Source organism: Suricata suricatta, chromosome 12 (assembly GCF_006229205.1).
Source record: "Suricata suricatta isolate VVHF042 chromosome 12, meerkat_22Aug2017_6uvM2_HiC, whole genome shotgun sequence".
In the NCBI taxonomy this organism is placed as follows: Eukaryota; Metazoa; Chordata; class Mammalia; order Carnivora; family Herpestidae; genus Suricata; species Suricata suricatta.
Window position 1 is genome coordinate 49,537,283 of NC_043711.1, and position 16,236 is coordinate 49,553,518.

Consider the following 16,236-nt stretch of genomic DNA (forward strand, 5'->3'; position numbering starts at 1 on the left):
ATTTCCTGAGGCCCACTCTTCTGTCTAGCCCCACCCTTCCACCCTTGTTCAGCCCCTATTCTCCTTACTGGGGCCCGCCTTACAGATGTCTCCGCCCACTCTCCCCAAACTCCGCCCCATGGACTGGTTTATTCTCTTTCAGACCCGCCCCATCTCTACCCATAACTCCGAGCCCTTCCTTAGGCTCCAGCCTGCGTCCCTCTTGCTCCCGGCCCTGCCCCCAGCCCCGCCCTGTGGCTCCGGCCCCGCCTCGCCGCCTTTCTCGGAGACCGAGGACAGGTCCCCACTGCAGCCGCGGCGCCAGCAGGAGAGAGGGAGGAGGCAGAGGGGGAAGGGAGAAGGGCGGGCTCCTCAAGCCCAGCCCCGCGCTCACCGTCCGTTTCCGCAGATTCGCCACAAACGGCCCGACTACTCCGGATTCGGAATACCGTGACTTCAGTCTACAGGAACTCAGATCTAAGGTGGAGGTGGTAAAGAAGCCATGTGGGGTTCCCAGGGGCTCTTCCGAGTCTCAGAGAAAGGACTTTCTAGACTCAGCAGGCGGGCGGGGATCTGTGGCGAAAGTGCAGATCGACAGGGCCGAGGCGCCACGTTTACCCTGCGCCGACGCCGTCGCCGCCGCCGCTGCCGCCGCCGCTGCCACTGCCTTTGCCGCCACGGTCTTCGCCGCCGCCGTCCCCGCGCTGCCTCCGGGGTCCTCCATTGTTCCGGCGGTGCCGGGTCCCGAGGCCGGACAACCTAGAGGCTCTCGAAACCGGTGGCGGCCGACGGAGTTGAGATACCAGGGCGCCGACGGGACCGGGAGCGGCAGGGGTCAGCGCGGGAATCCCGGGAGCCGGGGCCAGAGCGTGGGGCGGCAGGGTGCCGAGGTGGCGAGATCTGCGGTCTCCGGAGTTGGGGCTTTCTCTCCCCGGCCCGTCTTTCCCCGCCGGCCTCCCCAACTGGGGTCGGAGCCCCGGCGGGCGCCCCCGGCGATGAGCCCGGACTCGAGGTGGCCGGTGAGTGCGGGCCTGGGACCAGGGCGGGAGTGGCCAGCGGGGGAAAAGGCTAGACTACTTTCGTGGGGCGTACACTGAGCTGCCCGGTCCGAGTGCCTCTTGGGCCAGTCCAGCCGGGAGAACTGACAGTGCATTAGCTCCCAGTCCGGGTCCCAGGACAACAGAGTATCCTCCAGGGCTGCCTGGGCCAATGGCAGGAGGGGAGCCTTGTTTAATATGTTACACTTCGACAAAAGGGAAACGTCGTCGCATCCGGGAGAGGGTTGTGGGCACCGCCTGGGCCAGGCCTGATCGCTCCGGCCCCCGCCCCCTACTTCCTCCAGCCCCCTGAGCTCCGCTGCCATACCCCTGTGGGTTCTGGGTCTTCCTCACGGACTTCCAGTCTGAGTTCTTGTCTCCACCCTGTGTGCCTCTGCCGCCCAGTCCCAGCGGGACTTCTGCCAGGGGCTCTGTGCTACTTTGGAAGCTAGGGCGACAGAGCTGCAGGATACACCAGGGACCCATCATTGAAAGAAAAGAGCTTGCCTGTTCCTCTGATTGGTTTGTGTTTAAAGACACAGCTGCAGGTAGGAAGTAAAAGTGAGTTGGAGTAGAAGGAGTAGTTTTACCGATGTAGAAGTCAGAGGCTTTGACAGAGAGGCTGGAGCAGCCCACTTGGCTTGGCTAAGTCATAGGAGAGAGGCCAAGAGATGTCACTGTTTGTCTAGGAGCTCAGGGTGGCTTTGCCTGGAATGGTGCCAACATCCTAGCTGAATTGTTGAAGTCAACTAGGCCTGGAGAAATTGGGGCAGTCTCTGACCACGCTGGGCTTCCTGGGGGCTGGTGCCATCTGCTGTCACTACTTACCCAGGAACCCTGGAGAGGAGGAAGGGAAGGCCCTGAGGACCAGCATGGAACTGAATGTGCCTAGATTGTCATGCTCTTGTTTGTACTCTAAGTACCTGGTACCACTCCAAGAGCCAGGGCCAGGGCATAGGCTTCCCCTAAAGACCTCAGAAATGAACTGCTTCTTTCTATAATGCAACGATTTCTGCTGGTGACCAGGATTAAATCATTGGCTACCCATTCAAGCTTCTGCATGGGTTAACACTAGCCTTCATCTGTCAGATGATCTGATGATCCCCTCATTCAGCTATTCATTAAACAAATTCTTTATTCATCTGCCAAAATCTGAGTGTCCACTACATGCCAGGTCCTGAGAGTATATAGAGGTGAGTAGGCTCTGATGTCTGCACTGTATAGCACTCGGTCTAGTGGGAGGAGACAAAACTTCCAGTGTGGTAAGTGCCTTGGTGGAGATGACAGTGGAATGCTATGAAAACACAGCCCTCCATGGGAAAGATAAATCATAACGGAAGAAATGACATTTGAGTTGGGTTTTGAAGAGTTAGTAGGAGCTCACCCATGAGGATGGAAACCATTTCAAATCATCTTGCAGGAATGAGCGGTTATAACATTCAGGGAATGGCAAATTGCCCTGGGTAGACAGAAGCATAGCTGTAACTGGTGAAAAGAAGAGTCTGGAAAGAAGGACTAGGTCCAGACAATGAAGAGAGTACCTTGAATATCATCATAGGAAATTTGGATATTATCCTGAAATAAGTGGGGAGCATTAGGAAGCTTTTAATCAAAAGACTGTTGCTATTTGTAGTAGATCACTCTGGTCACATTATGTTAGAGTAGGCTAGAATAGTTGAGATATAGGCAGGATGACTGGGCAGGAGGTGATGAGGCCCAGACTGCCCATAGTGTGAAAGTGATGGCATTTGGAGTCACTGTAGAGGCGGGCTGGCCAGGACCTTTGGGGAGAAGGAGGGCTGGAGAGAGTAGAGTGGATGACCAGGAACTCTTCCTCAGGCCTGTGCTAACTGATGTGTACATTCTAGATGTGACAGCATGGGGGTGGACTTTGATGTGAAGACTTTCTGCCACAACTTGCGGGCAACTAAGCCACCATATGAGTGCCCCGTGGAGACCTGCCGCAAGGTCTACAAGAGTTACAGTGGTATTGAGTACCACCTGTATCACTATGACCACGACAACCCACCGCCCCCACAGCAGACTCCACTCCGCAAGCACAAAAAGAAGGGGCGCCAATCACGCCCAGCCAACAAGCAGTCGCCCAGCCCCTCAGAGGTATCCCAGTCACCGGGCCGTGAGGTGATGAGCTACGCGCAGGCCCAGCGCATGGTGGAGGTGGACCTGCACGGCCGAGTCCACCGCATCAGCATCTTTGACAACCTGGATGTGGTGTCAGAGGATGAGGAGGCTCCTGAGGAGGCTCCTGAGAATGGCAGCAACAAGGAGAACACCGAGACGCCAGCTGCTACTCCCAAGTCAGGCAAGCATAAGAACAAGGAGAAGCGCAAGGACTCCAACCATCACCACCACCATAATGCTTCCGTGAGCACCACTCCCAAGCTGCCAGAGGTAGTATACCGGGAGTTGGACCAAGACACCCCTGATGCCCCGCCCCGGCCAACTTCCTACTACCGGTAAGGCCACCTCCACCTCCCAACTCAGGAAAACTGGTCAAGCAGGGCTCAGGAGCTGAGATGTAACAGGCAGCAGATAGGAGAGTGGCAGAGATAAAGGATAGCAGAAGCACACTGGTCCTACCAGGGCAGTGAGAGGAATGATGCCCCAACTAATGATGGTGGCATGGTGCCACGTGCCAGGCCCTGCATCGGGTACTTTGCAGCCACTCCTTTATTTTATTCTCACAGTCTCTCAGGTAGGTATCATTCTCATTTCACAGATGAGGAACCCACAGTCCAGAAAGGGGGCCAGATTTACCGAAAGTCACATGCCAGTAGATAGTTGAACTGGGATTCAAATCCAGGTTCTTCTGACTCCCAAAGCTGCACTGTTTTCAGTGTATCAAAACAGCATGTGTCTAGTTCCTGCCCTTCCTACTGCCATCACTGTGTAACCTTGAGAAAGTCATCTGGCTTCTGGCATTCTAATGATCCCCATCTGCAGAGCAGGTATAATATTCCTTTGCCAGCCTAGAGGTAGAAGACTAGGCACACTGATTTCATAAGGTCCCAAAAGCAATTTGCAAATCTATAGAGGTAATTTTCTCATTATTCTGTTATTGTCACCCATCCTTTAACATGTGTGATCAATATTTTTATCGCCTATGGTTTGTGCTCCTCCATTGGCCCTTTTATTTATTTCATTTAATTGTTTCTTGGTACCACACTTCCTTCCACAATTAGTCTTGGTAGTTCCTGACAAAGTTATAGGCATAAGGCTAAATTTGTTTAACACAAGGTAAGAAATGAAGGGGTGGGGCCAATGTGGTGGTGAAGCTATAGTCAGAAATGTTCGCTGGAGAATGGGAAAAAAATCAAGTATACAACTTCTCTCTGAGTCTTGACGTCCAAGGCAAAGAGGTCATTCGGATAAGTTAAGGAGCAGTATTTGGTGTCAACTAATCAGAAGGCCTAATCTCTGAAAAGGACTTGTAAAGGTTTTTATATAAAAGGTGGTTTTCACCAAATGTACAATCCATGTGATGGTATACTGAATCTCAATTCTTTAAAATCAAGTCTGTGGGGAAAAAATAAAAATAAAAAAATAAAATCAAGTCTGTGGAAACTTAAGTGATTTGGCCCAGTATGTGACTTCGGTCTTTCCCTTGTTCCCATGTTAGTCTCTTCTTATCTCCTTTCATCCGTCCAGCCCAGCTTTATCTCTTTCTCCTTCTGGCTTTCCACCCCTCTCTTTTATGTTAGCACTGACTGCTATGCCCACCCCCAACATACAGACCCTTGTTTGGGCCAGCCCTCCCTCCTAATGGCTCTCAACCACTCTCTGCACTGATAGGCAATCCAAACCCGTTCGTTCTGCTCCGTTTCTTCCTCCCTCTGCTCAGATTCACTCTTTACTCCTGAGGATCTAATTTGTTCTCCAGGGCAGCAGTTCGAAGTTCTCAGCTGGTACACTGTGATCAGCTGGGAGGTGTGTTACATGTCATTTATTACTACTGTTAGTAGAACTGTTCGAGTCTTACAAATGATAGTTTTTATATATAAATTTGAGAAGATTTGAGGTCATCTCTCTAACAACATGTTTCTCTTGCTTGCATCTGATATGCTTTCTTAAGGAGAAAAGAGGGTGGAGTGTAGGCTGATGTGGCAAGAATTGTACATGACATGTAGCCTACATTATCTGTGCCACAGTCTGTAATCTAGGTGCACTGTGGGAGTGTGTTATGTACCATCACGTAGATACTTCTTCATTCCACCCTTAAAATGCCTTTGAAATGAACAACACCACCTATTTCTGTGTGGTGAATCAGACATGGTCCTTGCCTCTAGCCTGTAGTGGAGGAGTTAGACATATAAATAGTTATAATTCAAGGCAAGATAGCTCAGGGCTATACAAAAGCTAATAATAAAGCTAAGATTTATTGAGTACTTGCATCATGCCAGTAACTGTTTAAGTACCTTTTCTGTATTAACTCATTTAATGCTCACAACAGCTGTGTGAAATAGGTACAGGTTAGCACTACCACTTTAAATTCAGTTTAATCCTGACAAGTGTGTTTGGGAGTAAAATAGTAGCATCCTCATTCTATTAATAAAACTGAGTTCAGGAAAGACCAGTGATATCTTGAAGGTCAGAGTGGCAGAGCCAGGATTTAAATCCATGTTTGTCAGAAGCCAAAGCCCCATTCTTTCCATTGTAGCTCTCTGTAGCTTTACGATACCAGAGTTCAGGCCATCTAGAGCATAGCAGGGGAATGGGGAGCCTGCTCAGTATTCGAGGCACCTGGAGGAGCCCTCAGCTCCAGCCCTGCTGGCCCAGTGAGTGTGTAGGGTAGTCTGAATTTTAGTTCTGCCACTTCCTGGTTGTATGACCTATCTGTGTTGGGCAGTTAAATTAACTTCTCAAAGCTTCATTTTCCTCATCCTCAAAATAAGGGCAAGATGAACATTGATGGCTGCAGTGAGAATCAATGTGATAACAGTTCAGTGCTTGGCTTATAGTAAATGCTCAGTAAATCTTAGTTATTCTGTTACCTTCCAAGACTACAAAAAACAGACACAATACCGAGAGTCTGAGGGAGCCCTGAGCTGCACTGGCTGACTTAAGACCCGTGGCAACTCCATTCAGGATGCTGCCAATTGGTGCTAAAATGTAAACATAATTTGCACGTGACACTTGCGGACCTTCCTTCTCCCCAGTCTGCACTCCAGAGGAGATGGTGTAGTAGCTAGTACACAAGCTCTGGAGTCAGCATGCCTGGGTTCACACCCCAGCTCTACCACTTTCTCACAAGGGAACTAAAACAGGTGAATTAACTCCCCAAACCTTAGGTTTCCTCTTCTGCAAAACAAGAATGATTACAGTACCTGGGGTTAAGGTGAGGATGGAATGAGACAGCATACGTAAAGGCACAGGTGTGGCATTGTGTAAGTGTCCAGCGATTGTAACCTATTGTTTTTAAGGGAAGGAAATCTCAACTACATGTTGCTGAGCTGCCTATGTGCACTACAGGTACATTGAGAAGTCGGCAGAGGAGCTGGACGAGGAGGTAGAGTATGACATGGACGAGGAGGACTACATCTGGCTGGATATCATGAATGAGCGGCGGAAGACAGAGGGTGTGAGTCCCATCCCCCAGGAGATCTTTGAGTACCTAATGGACCGGCTGGAGAAGGAGTCCTACTTTGAAAGCCACAATAAAGGTGACCCCAATGCACTAGTGGATGAGGATGCTGTGTGCTGTATCTGCAATGATGGTGAGTGCCAGAACAGCAATGTCATCCTGTTCTGTGACATGTGCAACCTGGCTGTGCACCAAGAGTGCTACGGTGTTCCCTACATCCCTGAGGGCCAGTGGCTGTGCCGCCGCTGCCTACAGTCACCCTCCCGCGCTGTGGACTGTGCCCTGTGCCCCAACAAGGGTGGTGCCTTCAAGCAGACAGATGACGGGCGTTGGGCCCATGTGGTGTGTGCCCTGTGGATCCCTGAAGTCTGCTTTGCCAACACAGTCTTCCTGGAGCCTATCGACAGCATCGAGCACATCCCACCAGCTCGCTGGAAGCTGACCTGCTATATTTGCAAACAGCGGGGCTCAGGGGCCTGCATTCAGTGCCACAAGGCCAACTGCTACACAGCCTTCCATGTGACATGTGCCCAGCAGGCTGGCCTTTACATGAAGATGGAGCCTGTGCGAGAGACGGGTGCCAATGGCACCTCTTTCAGCGTCCGCAAGACGGCCTACTGTGACATCCACACCCCACCAGGTTCAGCACGCCGCTTGCCTGCCCTGTCCCACAGTGAGGGTGAGGAGGAGGAGGAGGAGGAGGAGGATGAGGGTAAGAGTTGGAGCTCAGAGAAGGTCAAGAAGGCCAAGGCCAAGTCCCGGATCAAGATGAAGAAGGCACGGAAGATCCTGGCAGAGAAGCGGGCCGCAGCACCTGTAGTGTCGGTGCCCTGCATCCCACCACACAGGTATGTGGGGAGTGGATGCACAGGCTGGTAAGGGAAGAAGACACCCTCCCAGAGACTGATAGCCCTGAGTGGAGTGACAGGATTGGGTTCTCTTATTAGGAGCTACAAAGAAGATCCAAACAAAACACCAGATTCCAAAGGAAGTTAGCTCTAGCAGGTCGCCTGACTTTTATATTAGGAGCCAGAAATTTCAACTTTTTCTGTCAGACCTAAGAAGTGTTTTCAGCTGCCCTTCATTTTGATGATCTGGTTTAAGTAGGAAGAAAGAAGATGTAGTAGCTCTCAGCCACAATGGCAGAAATGGTCTGACCCTGAACAGAGAAATGGAATGAAAAAGGGGGAAGGAGTTGTGAAGTGTTCACTGCCACAGATGAATCCAAATGAGGCCTGCCATCATCAGTTATTTTTAACTTTCTCTTGTGCTGTCCAGTCAGTTTCCTATAGTTTACTGCTTTACAATTATACTTTATCCTAAAACCTTCCAAGGCTCAGTCTGAGCAAGGTATCCCTGAGTCAAATAGTATTTTGGGCTGCTGGGACAAGAGCAGTCTTAGAGTCCATGCTCCTCATGTATTCACCCAACTTCATGAACAGGGTTAGGGATCTGGCTTCATACTGGGAGCTTGGCTTCCTGTCTGGTACTGTTTGCTCTTCTTTGCATTAAGCCAAATATCACAGGCCTTTTGACAATAGACTTATTCCAGATTCAGCCCCATTTGAGAACTCTCACCAGCCAGAGACACCTGTTCTGCTTAAGAAAATCACAGCCGAACAGGTTTTTCTCTTTATTCCCTGCTTCCCAGGCTCAGTAAAATCACCAACCGCCTGACCATCCAAAGGAAGAGCCAGTTCATGCAGAGGCTACACAGCTACTGGACGCTGAAACGGCAGTCACGGAATGGAGTCCCACTGCTGCGTCGCCTGCAGACACATCTGCAGTCTCAGAGGAATTGTGACCAAGTCGGGGTACCGTGTCAGATTCCCTGTGGGCTCTGGGACCTGGGGCCAGGAACATAAAGGACTGAGATATGTGATTATAGTGTTCTTTCTCCGAGAGCCCAGGCTATTTCCTCCTTTAAGGTAGCCCTCAAACTAGACTTGGGATGAGATCCTTACAGATTGCTCACTAAAAGGGCACTGTTCTGTGTGTTCGTTCATGCATTCACTCAACAAGCATACACCAACCATTGATTCTTTGCCAGGTCTAGGGGGCACATAGGTTGAGGAGTTCCCACTTTAGTGAGGCTGCCAGTAAATTACTGTGCTCCCTCCTCCAGTTTTACCTGCCATTGACCCAAGCTTCCTGGGATCTCCTTCCCTCTGGCCTTTCTTCTGACTCCCTTTATCATCTCCCAATCCCCTTCTTGCCTCTACAGAGAGATTCTGAGGATAAGAACTGGGCCCTCAAAGAACAGCTCAAGTCCTGGCAGCGGCTCCGGCACGACCTGGAGCGAGCTCGGCTGCTGGTGGAGCTGATCCGCAAGCGGGAGAAACTCAAAAGGGAGACGGTGAGTGCTCCTGGGCCAACTCTGTTTTACAGAGAAGAAAACATTTCTTGGACAAGGAAAAGCCTGTGTCCATTGGCCAGGAAGCAATAGGGCTGATGCTGGAGTCAGGTCTTACAGTGCCCAGTGTGTTCTCAAGCTCACTGCAAGCAGAATGTCACGGAACAGTATGAACGGGACCCTAAATTATGTGATCTGGGTAGCTAGCACTGGGAGTTCAAGGAAGAAAAAGGCCAGACTAGTCAGGGAAAGTTTCACCAGGTGGGGCCTTGTAGAAAGTAGATCTGAGTGTGTACACCCAGCTGTGGGCAGGGAAGAAGGAAGGCAATTTCCCAAACCAGTTGCTACCATCCCCTCAGACCTCTTCCAAGGGACTGGCCTGGGCCTGGCTGATCGAGCCTTTATATGTGTCAGATCAAGGTCCAGCAGATCGCCATGGAGATGCAGCTGACCCCTTTCCTCATCCTCCTTCGCAAAACCTTGGAGCAGCTCCAAGAAAAGGACACAGGCAACATCTTCAGCGAGCCGGTCCCTCTGTCTGAGGTAACCGAATTGGACGAAGTAAGAATCCCTTCCCCTCACTCCGCCTTCTTTCTGTTCCTCTCCCACTTGGACCCCTGCTGCAGGTCTGGGCCAGGGACTAGAAGGGGACCATGAAGAGAGGGGCTGGTGGCTCTGGGGTTCCAGGATGAACTGGAGCTACATGCATCACCTGGACTCTGTCTTGTCCCTGTCACACCCCAAGGGCCCAGAATGGGAGGCAATCTGCACTCCTTCCCCAGAGGCAGGGACTGAGTCTGCCAAATGAATAATCCCAGGGCAGGAAGACACTTTCAGGGTGCTGAACCCTAGAACGGAGACTTTAGAAGGCTCAGCACCTAAAGAACCATCTCTGAAGCCCTAGGTCCTGACAGATTCTTCTCTCCAAAAGGTATAAAATAAGAGGCCTGAGGCACTAGCCTCCTTATAAGTCTTAATGATAAGTAAAAAGAGCTATAGGAATGCAAGATGGTGTTACTTCCAGAAGACTGCCCTAGCCATTTTCTTACTGAAGCCTCATATGGCTCTAGGAGGTAGATTTGACTATAATTTCATCACCATTTCCCAGGTGAGGAAAAGAAGGCCCAGAGAGGTGAAGAGACTTGCCATGGTCACACAGCTTGTGACTGGTAAAGTCAAGACTAGAATCCAGCTTTCCTTTCCCCTGTGCTATATGCCTGCCTCTAACTGTGGTGGGAGGAGGTTACTGGATGCATTTCAGGGGGTGGGGGTGTTAGGAGCAAGGGTTCAGGGGGAGTGAGGAACATATCTCCACTTAGCCACACCTACCCTGCTCTCCCAGGTACCTGACTACCTAGACCACATCAAAAAGCCCATGGACTTTTTCACCATGAAGCAGAACTTGGAGGCTTACCGCTACCTGAACTTTGATGATTTTGAGGAGGACTTCAACCTTATCGTCAGCAACTGCCTCAAGTATAACGCCAAGGACACCATCTTCTACCGGGCAGCAGTGCGGCTCCGAGAACAGGGTGGTGCTGTGCTCCGCCAGGCCCGGCGCCAGGCAGAAAAAATGGGCATTGACTTTGAGACGGGCATGCATATCCCCCACAGCCTGGCTGGAGATGAGGCCCCACAACACACTGAAGATGGTGGGTGATAAGTCATGCTACACACATACAGGCTAATGCCAGGGATGAATGGCTTTCTGAAAGTCCCCTACTGGGAACAGGCAGTGTAGGCAGGAAGTAGCTAGGCTGAGCAGTGGCAAGCTCTCCCCAGGAATGCTCCCCAAGAAGCCAGACTGGGTGAATGGATGGCAGTGCCTACCATTCCACATCTTGGTGCTGCTGTTTTACAGCTGTTCCTGGTGAGAAGCCAAAGGGAAACGAGTGGGTTTCTTGTTGCTTGCCCAGGTTCAGGGGGCCCAGAGGGCTGCCCTAAGTGTGACCTTTCCCCACCCCCCATGTCTACCCGTAGCAGCAGAGGAAGAGCGGCTGATTCTGCTGGAGAACCAGAAGCACCTGCCAGTGGAAGAGCAGCTGAAGTTGTTGCTGGAGCGGCTGGATGAGGTGAATGCCAGCAAGCAGAGTGTGAGCCGTTCGCGGCGTGCAAAGATGATCAAGAAAGAGATGACGGCACTGCGGCGGAAGCTTGCCCACCAGCGGGAAACTGGAAGGGATGGGCCTGAGCGCCATGGCCCCTCCAGCCGGGGCAGCCTGACACCCCACCCGGCAGCATGTGACAAGGACGGGCAGACGGACAGTGCCGCCGAAGAGAGCAGCAGCCAGGAGACAACCAAAGGTCTGAACCCCTAGCAAGGTGGACCCCAAAGCCAGCCAGACTTGAATCTGCAACACATACTCAGCCACTGCCATCCCCCAGGCAGAGGTCCCTCCTACACAGCTAGCTGTACTTTCTCCCTCATTCCCCGTTCAGGGGCCTCTTAGCTGCCTCTCTGGCTATTTGTATAAGAGACAATGTTCCCATTTCCATACCCCTGCCCCAGATCATCTCCCAACTCTAGCTGGAATAATGGTCCGATAGGCCCAGGGCATACCCTGGGTATCTACCCTTCCCACATCAGGCCCCTTACCAACTCTCCTTCTCTCTTTCTCTGCTCCAGGCCTGGGTCCCAACATGTCCTCAACCCCCGCACATGAGGTGGGCAGGAGAACCTCAGTTCTGTTCTCCAAAAAGAACCCGAAGACAGCTGGACCGCCCAAGAGGCCGGGCCGGCCCCCCAAAAACCGGGAGAGCCAGATGACCCCCAGCCACGGAGGCAGTCCTGTGGGGCCCCCCCAGCTCCCCATCATGGGCTCCCTACGTCAGCGCAAGCGGGGTAGGAGCCCCCGGCCCAGTTCGAGCTCAGACAGCGACAGTGATAAATCCACAGAAGACCCCCCAATGGGTGAGCCTCACCATCACCCAGCCCCCCGAGAGAGTGAGCAAAGCTGCCATCATTCCCAACATAACTCCCACCTATCCCTTCATTTGCCCACAATATATCAAGAGCTAGAAGGGCCCTTAGGGATCCTTTAATTCAGTCCCCTCATTGTACAGATGGGGAAACTGAAGTCCAGAAACACTGACCCAGCTAGATTCCCATCAAGGACCCCCTCCATTATATCACTTCACCTTTTCTCTTCTCACCCTCCTTGGGGATTTCCTGCCCTTTAAGCCATTTGTGTCTTAAGGCCAGTAACTGCCAAGGGCAGTGCGGGGGAGGGGGGAGCAGGACCATGGCCAGCTGTGGCCAACACTGCGCAGAGCTGGCTCTGCTGACCAAAGTTGGAGGAATTTTCCAGCACAGAAGGGAAAGCTAAGCTCCTAGTCCCTCTAACCCCCATGCCATCTCTGATCTACATCTTCCTGACCGATTCCTTCCCTCCTCCCCCTCCCCTCAACCAAGACTTACCAGCTAATGGCTTCAGCGGTGGAAATCAGCCAGTGAAGAAGAGTTTCTTGGTATATCGTAATGACTGCAGCCTTCCCCGGAGCAGCTCTGACTCTGAGTCTAGCAGCAGTAGCAGCAGCAGCGCTGCCTCAGACCGAACCAGGTACCAGCCCTCCAGATCAAGGCCTGCCTCCAAGATGCCCTTCGAAGTTTCCCTATGAGACATAGGGTGGCAGCCACCTTAGCCTAGATTAAAATGGCTCAAACCCAATTTCTTTGCAAAATAAATGGCATACCTAAGAACATCACCATAATGGAATAATGGGAACCATCCTGGGTTAAGCTGGTGTTGTAGAGCAGAGAACATAAACTGATGCCTTGTGGCCTGGATTTGGCTTGCAGACATACTTTGTTTGGCCAGCATGGTGTTTTAAGAAAATGAATCCAATACTGCCATGTAAAATTCCTAGTGTCTGTACTCTCTTTAAAAATCCGATCTGGCATTTCTAGCCAGGGACCTCACTCAGCACCACCACTGTTAAATCCAGCCCATGTCAGTCACACTACTGCCAAGGCCCCAAGGGCATTTGAGTTTGAAATTTTTCAAGTAGCCTCAGCTTTCCAAAATTCTTAGACCTGGGAATTTAAAGAGAAGACAACTACTATGTTATTACCCACTCTACCCCTCCTTTAAGCTGAGTTCTTGTCTTGTCCACAGCACAACGCCCTCAAAACAAGGCCGGGGCAAGCCCTCCTTCTCTCGGGGCACGTTCCCAGAAGACAGTAGTGAAGATACCTCAGGCACTGAGAATGAGGCCTACTCCGTGGGCACTGGCCGCGGCGTGGGCCACAGCAGTAAGTACCCTCACCCAAGGCCAGGGATGCCGGGGGCCCAGTGTCAGGGCCTTGCCAGCCCCCTGGCTGCTGATCTGCCCCCTCTCTCCCATTCCTGTGAAGTGGTGAGGAAGAGTCTGGGACGAGGAGCTGGCTGGCTGTCAGAGGATGAGGACTCTCCCCTGGATGCTCTGGACCTGGTGTGGGCCAAATGCCGAGGGTATCCATCATACCCAGCTCTGGTAGGCTTCCCCTTTTCTTATCATACCCCTTGCCTCCCAACCCCAGATGTAGACACAATTAGCAGACTTTACTTATTCTCTGCTGAGCTGTGGAGAACAAGGGTCTTTGGCAGACAGACACTTAAGAAGTTCCTGGTTAGTTTTTCCATCTCTCCCTTTTCCTTCCCTTTGCATCTTGGGGTCTGAAATAATTCATCATGAGAAGCCAAGGGTCAGCAATGCAGCCTTGTGGGATGATAACCTTTCTCTGTCCCAACTTCAGAGATAGTTTCCCAATTCTTGTATAGAGTAAGTCTCAGGGAAGAAGGGAACTGAACCAAACAAAGGTCTTATTACACCCTCAGATAATTGATCCAAAGATGCCCCGGGAAGGTATGTTCCATCATGGGGTTCCCATCCCTGTGCCCCCTCTGGAGGTGCTGAAACTTGGGGAACAGATGACCCAGGAAGCCCGAGAGCATCTCTACCTCGTCCTCTTCTTTGACAACAAGCGAACCTGGTAAGGGAGGAGGGGAGCAGTTGGTGTGACTCATACAGCCACAGATGTAACCCTGTGTATGTGGGCAGGCTGCCAGGAAACTCCAGCAACAGACAGACTGGGCTATCACAGATCATTGAGGGAGGGACTTAGATCTTTGAGCAGAAGGGTTGTGTTGACGATGAGTCTGAGAAACTGAATGGGCAACAGCTGACAAACAGCTGTAGCTAGAAGCCAGAGGGCCATTAGTGACTGTGACAAATGTGCTCCCCACCCAGAATCAGGTGGCTTCTAGACTTAGTTTTCCTACCTCTGCCTCCATGGTGACAAGATGAGGATAAAATAGGCATAAACCTTCAGGCTCTGAATCTCTGTCCTGTCCCATGTATGAAATGCAGTGTTTTTGTGTGTGTTTGTGTGTATATTGTCTGCAGAGGATATTTAATGTCAGTAAAGTCCACCTGAAGCCTATGGGACAGGGTATCTATTTCAGATTAGGTCATGGCCCCATTTTGCACTTGTAAATGCCTTGTGGTTACCCCGTAATGTGACTGTTGACTGGCTGCTTTTCATCACTAGACTATGAGCAGTTCCTTGAGGGCAGGGACTGTTTTTCTTAGACTCTGTAGCCCCCATTGCCCACCAGAACCTAGCCCAGAGTGAGTGCTCAGGAGGTGTTTTTGAATGAGTGAAGGAGTGATGAAGGGTGATGCTTATTGCTTTCCCAGAGATGACTTATGTGATCCTCACCTCATCCTACAGGCAGTGGCTGCCGAGGACTAAGCTGGTTCCTCTGGGCGTGAACCAGGACCTCGACAAGGAAAAGATGCTGGAGGGCCGCAAATCCAACATTCGCAAATCAGTGCAGATTGCCTACCACAGGGCTCTGCAGCACCGCAGCAAGGTGCAGGGCGAGCAGAGCAGCGAGACCAGTGATAGTGACTGATAATGCCCAGCACAGCCCAACCTACAGTGCCCTGCCACCTCTCTCCTCCCCCTTTGCTCACTGTCCTGGAGTGGCACCGGCCTCTGCACTGACTCATTCCTGGTCTTGGGGCCAGTCTCAGGGGAAGCTGGGTGGGGGAGGTCCCTCCCGCCCTGAGTGCAGCTGGACTGTACAGAACACTCCAAGGGCCCACGGCGGCTCTGTGCAAGGAGAGGGGAGGTCCCACTGGCCAGAGAGCTCCAGAGACCTCACAGCATTATAGTGCAGGGTGGGCCAAGGTTAGGACACTGCATAAAACAGGCCATCGCACCACCTCTGCTCTGTTCATGCCAGGAGAATCTAACTGCCTAGTGGCCTGAGGCCCTTGCAGGTGGTGAGGTGAACGGGCATCTGCCCAGCCTAGCAGTGGGATTGATGTCTGTCCAGCCCGGAAGAGGGGCACTAGGTGACCCCCCTCCCCTGCTGTTGTAAATACTGTAATTAGCGGAGAATTTAAATTATTCTCATTTGTAACTGCGTTTCCGGGTCGCGCCAGAGTCATTTGGTACTAAAAAAGACTGGGGCCTGTCCCCACTTCCCTTTTTCCCATAGATGCCCCCACCTTTCAAACTGGTTTGTATTTATTTCAAAGGAAGAAAATATATTGATTCTTAGAAAATAAATAGTCTCTTTGGAATTCTTGGGTTCTTGCCTTCTGCCAGGGCAAAAGGATAAAAAGGAAAGTTCACTTCCTCAGGGATGGTAAATAATTGGGCTCAAGAGGTTGCTGGTTGCTTTGCATGCTGCATTTGTAAGACAACAGCAAAGATCATATGATGGCTCTCATTTCCCAGGCACTCACTGGGTGGCAAGCCTTTTTCTAAGCACTTTTAGATATACAATTTTATGTAATCCTTGCAAAAACTATAGGGAAAGTTAATAATAGGGTGGTTATCTCCACAATGACACTGAGGCTCAGAAAAGTTAAGAAACTTGCCTAAGTTCCCACAACTAGGAAGTTGCAGAGCTAAGATTTGAACTGGGGTCTCTGTCTGCAAAGCTGGCTCTTTAAGCAGTATGCAAAACTAACTGCTGGAAGAAGAGTCTACTGCTCCTTCATGAACTTCAGAGGTTTCAAGTCCTTTGCCAGTAGGATAGTCCCATGTGCTTCAGAGTCACTGTATCTGTGATCTTCCCCTGTTTAACTGGGGACAGAGCAGGCATGCAGAGGATTGCTCTTCATTCATTCTCAACCGTGGCCTCTCCTTTACTGATTCAGTTATTGCAGGAATCCTTTCCAAGTGCGGGGCACCTGTGGGCTGGCATGCCTAGAGATGAGCCAGCCACAGGAGGTAGCCTTGCAGCTACTGAGGAGTGGAACAGACAAAA

At 51.3% G+C, this 16,236-nt stretch overlaps 1 protein-coding gene across 10 annotated transcripts; it reads left to right on the forward strand.

Annotated features, from left to right (window-relative positions):
• The first annotated feature begins 631 nt into the window (after positions 1 to 631).
• On the forward strand, positions 632 to 15,530 carry BRPF1 (bromodomain and PHD finger containing 1). 10 transcript variants are annotated; one of them, XM_029918309.1, is made up of 14 exons: positions 634 to 998; positions 2,885 to 3,493; positions 6,507 to 7,466; positions 8,270 to 8,432; positions 8,843 to 8,974; positions 9,386 to 9,532; positions 10,314 to 10,623; positions 10,952 to 11,275; positions 11,598 to 11,882; positions 12,384 to 12,531; positions 13,087 to 13,223; positions 13,326 to 13,444; positions 13,789 to 13,943; positions 14,685 to 15,530. In XM_029918309.1, the coding sequence occupies exons 2-14, from the start codon at positions 2,895 to 2,897 to the stop codon at positions 14,866 to 14,868; spliced, it is 3,663 nt and encodes a 1,220-aa protein (XP_029774169.1). In that variant the 5' UTR covers positions 634 to 998; positions 2,885 to 2,894; the 3' UTR covers positions 14,869 to 15,530. The 10 variants fall into 10 exon arrangements, with proteins under 10 accessions (XP_029774173.1, XP_029774165.1, XP_029774166.1 ...); XM_029918310.1 differs by having other exon boundaries at positions 10,955 to 11,275; XM_029918312.1 differs by having other exon boundaries at positions 9,386 to 9,514; positions 10,955 to 11,275.
• The last annotated feature ends 706 nt before the right edge of the window (positions 15,531 to 16,236 follow it).

Bases quoted from the DNA above. Each gene is read 5' to 3' on its own strand.
- BRPF1 (XM_029918305.1), top strand. From the start codon at position 2,895: ATGGGGGTGGACTTTGATGTGAAGACTTTCTGCCACAACTTGCGGGCA. The intron at 12,532-13,086 runs GTACCAGCCCTC...TCTTGTCCACAG, and splicing joins GCTGCCTCAGACCGAACCAG to CACAACGCCCTCAAAACAAG. The intron at 13,944-14,684 runs GTAAGGGAGGAG...CTCATCCTACAG, and splicing joins TTTGACAACAAGCGAACCTG to GCAGTGGCTGCCGAGGACTA.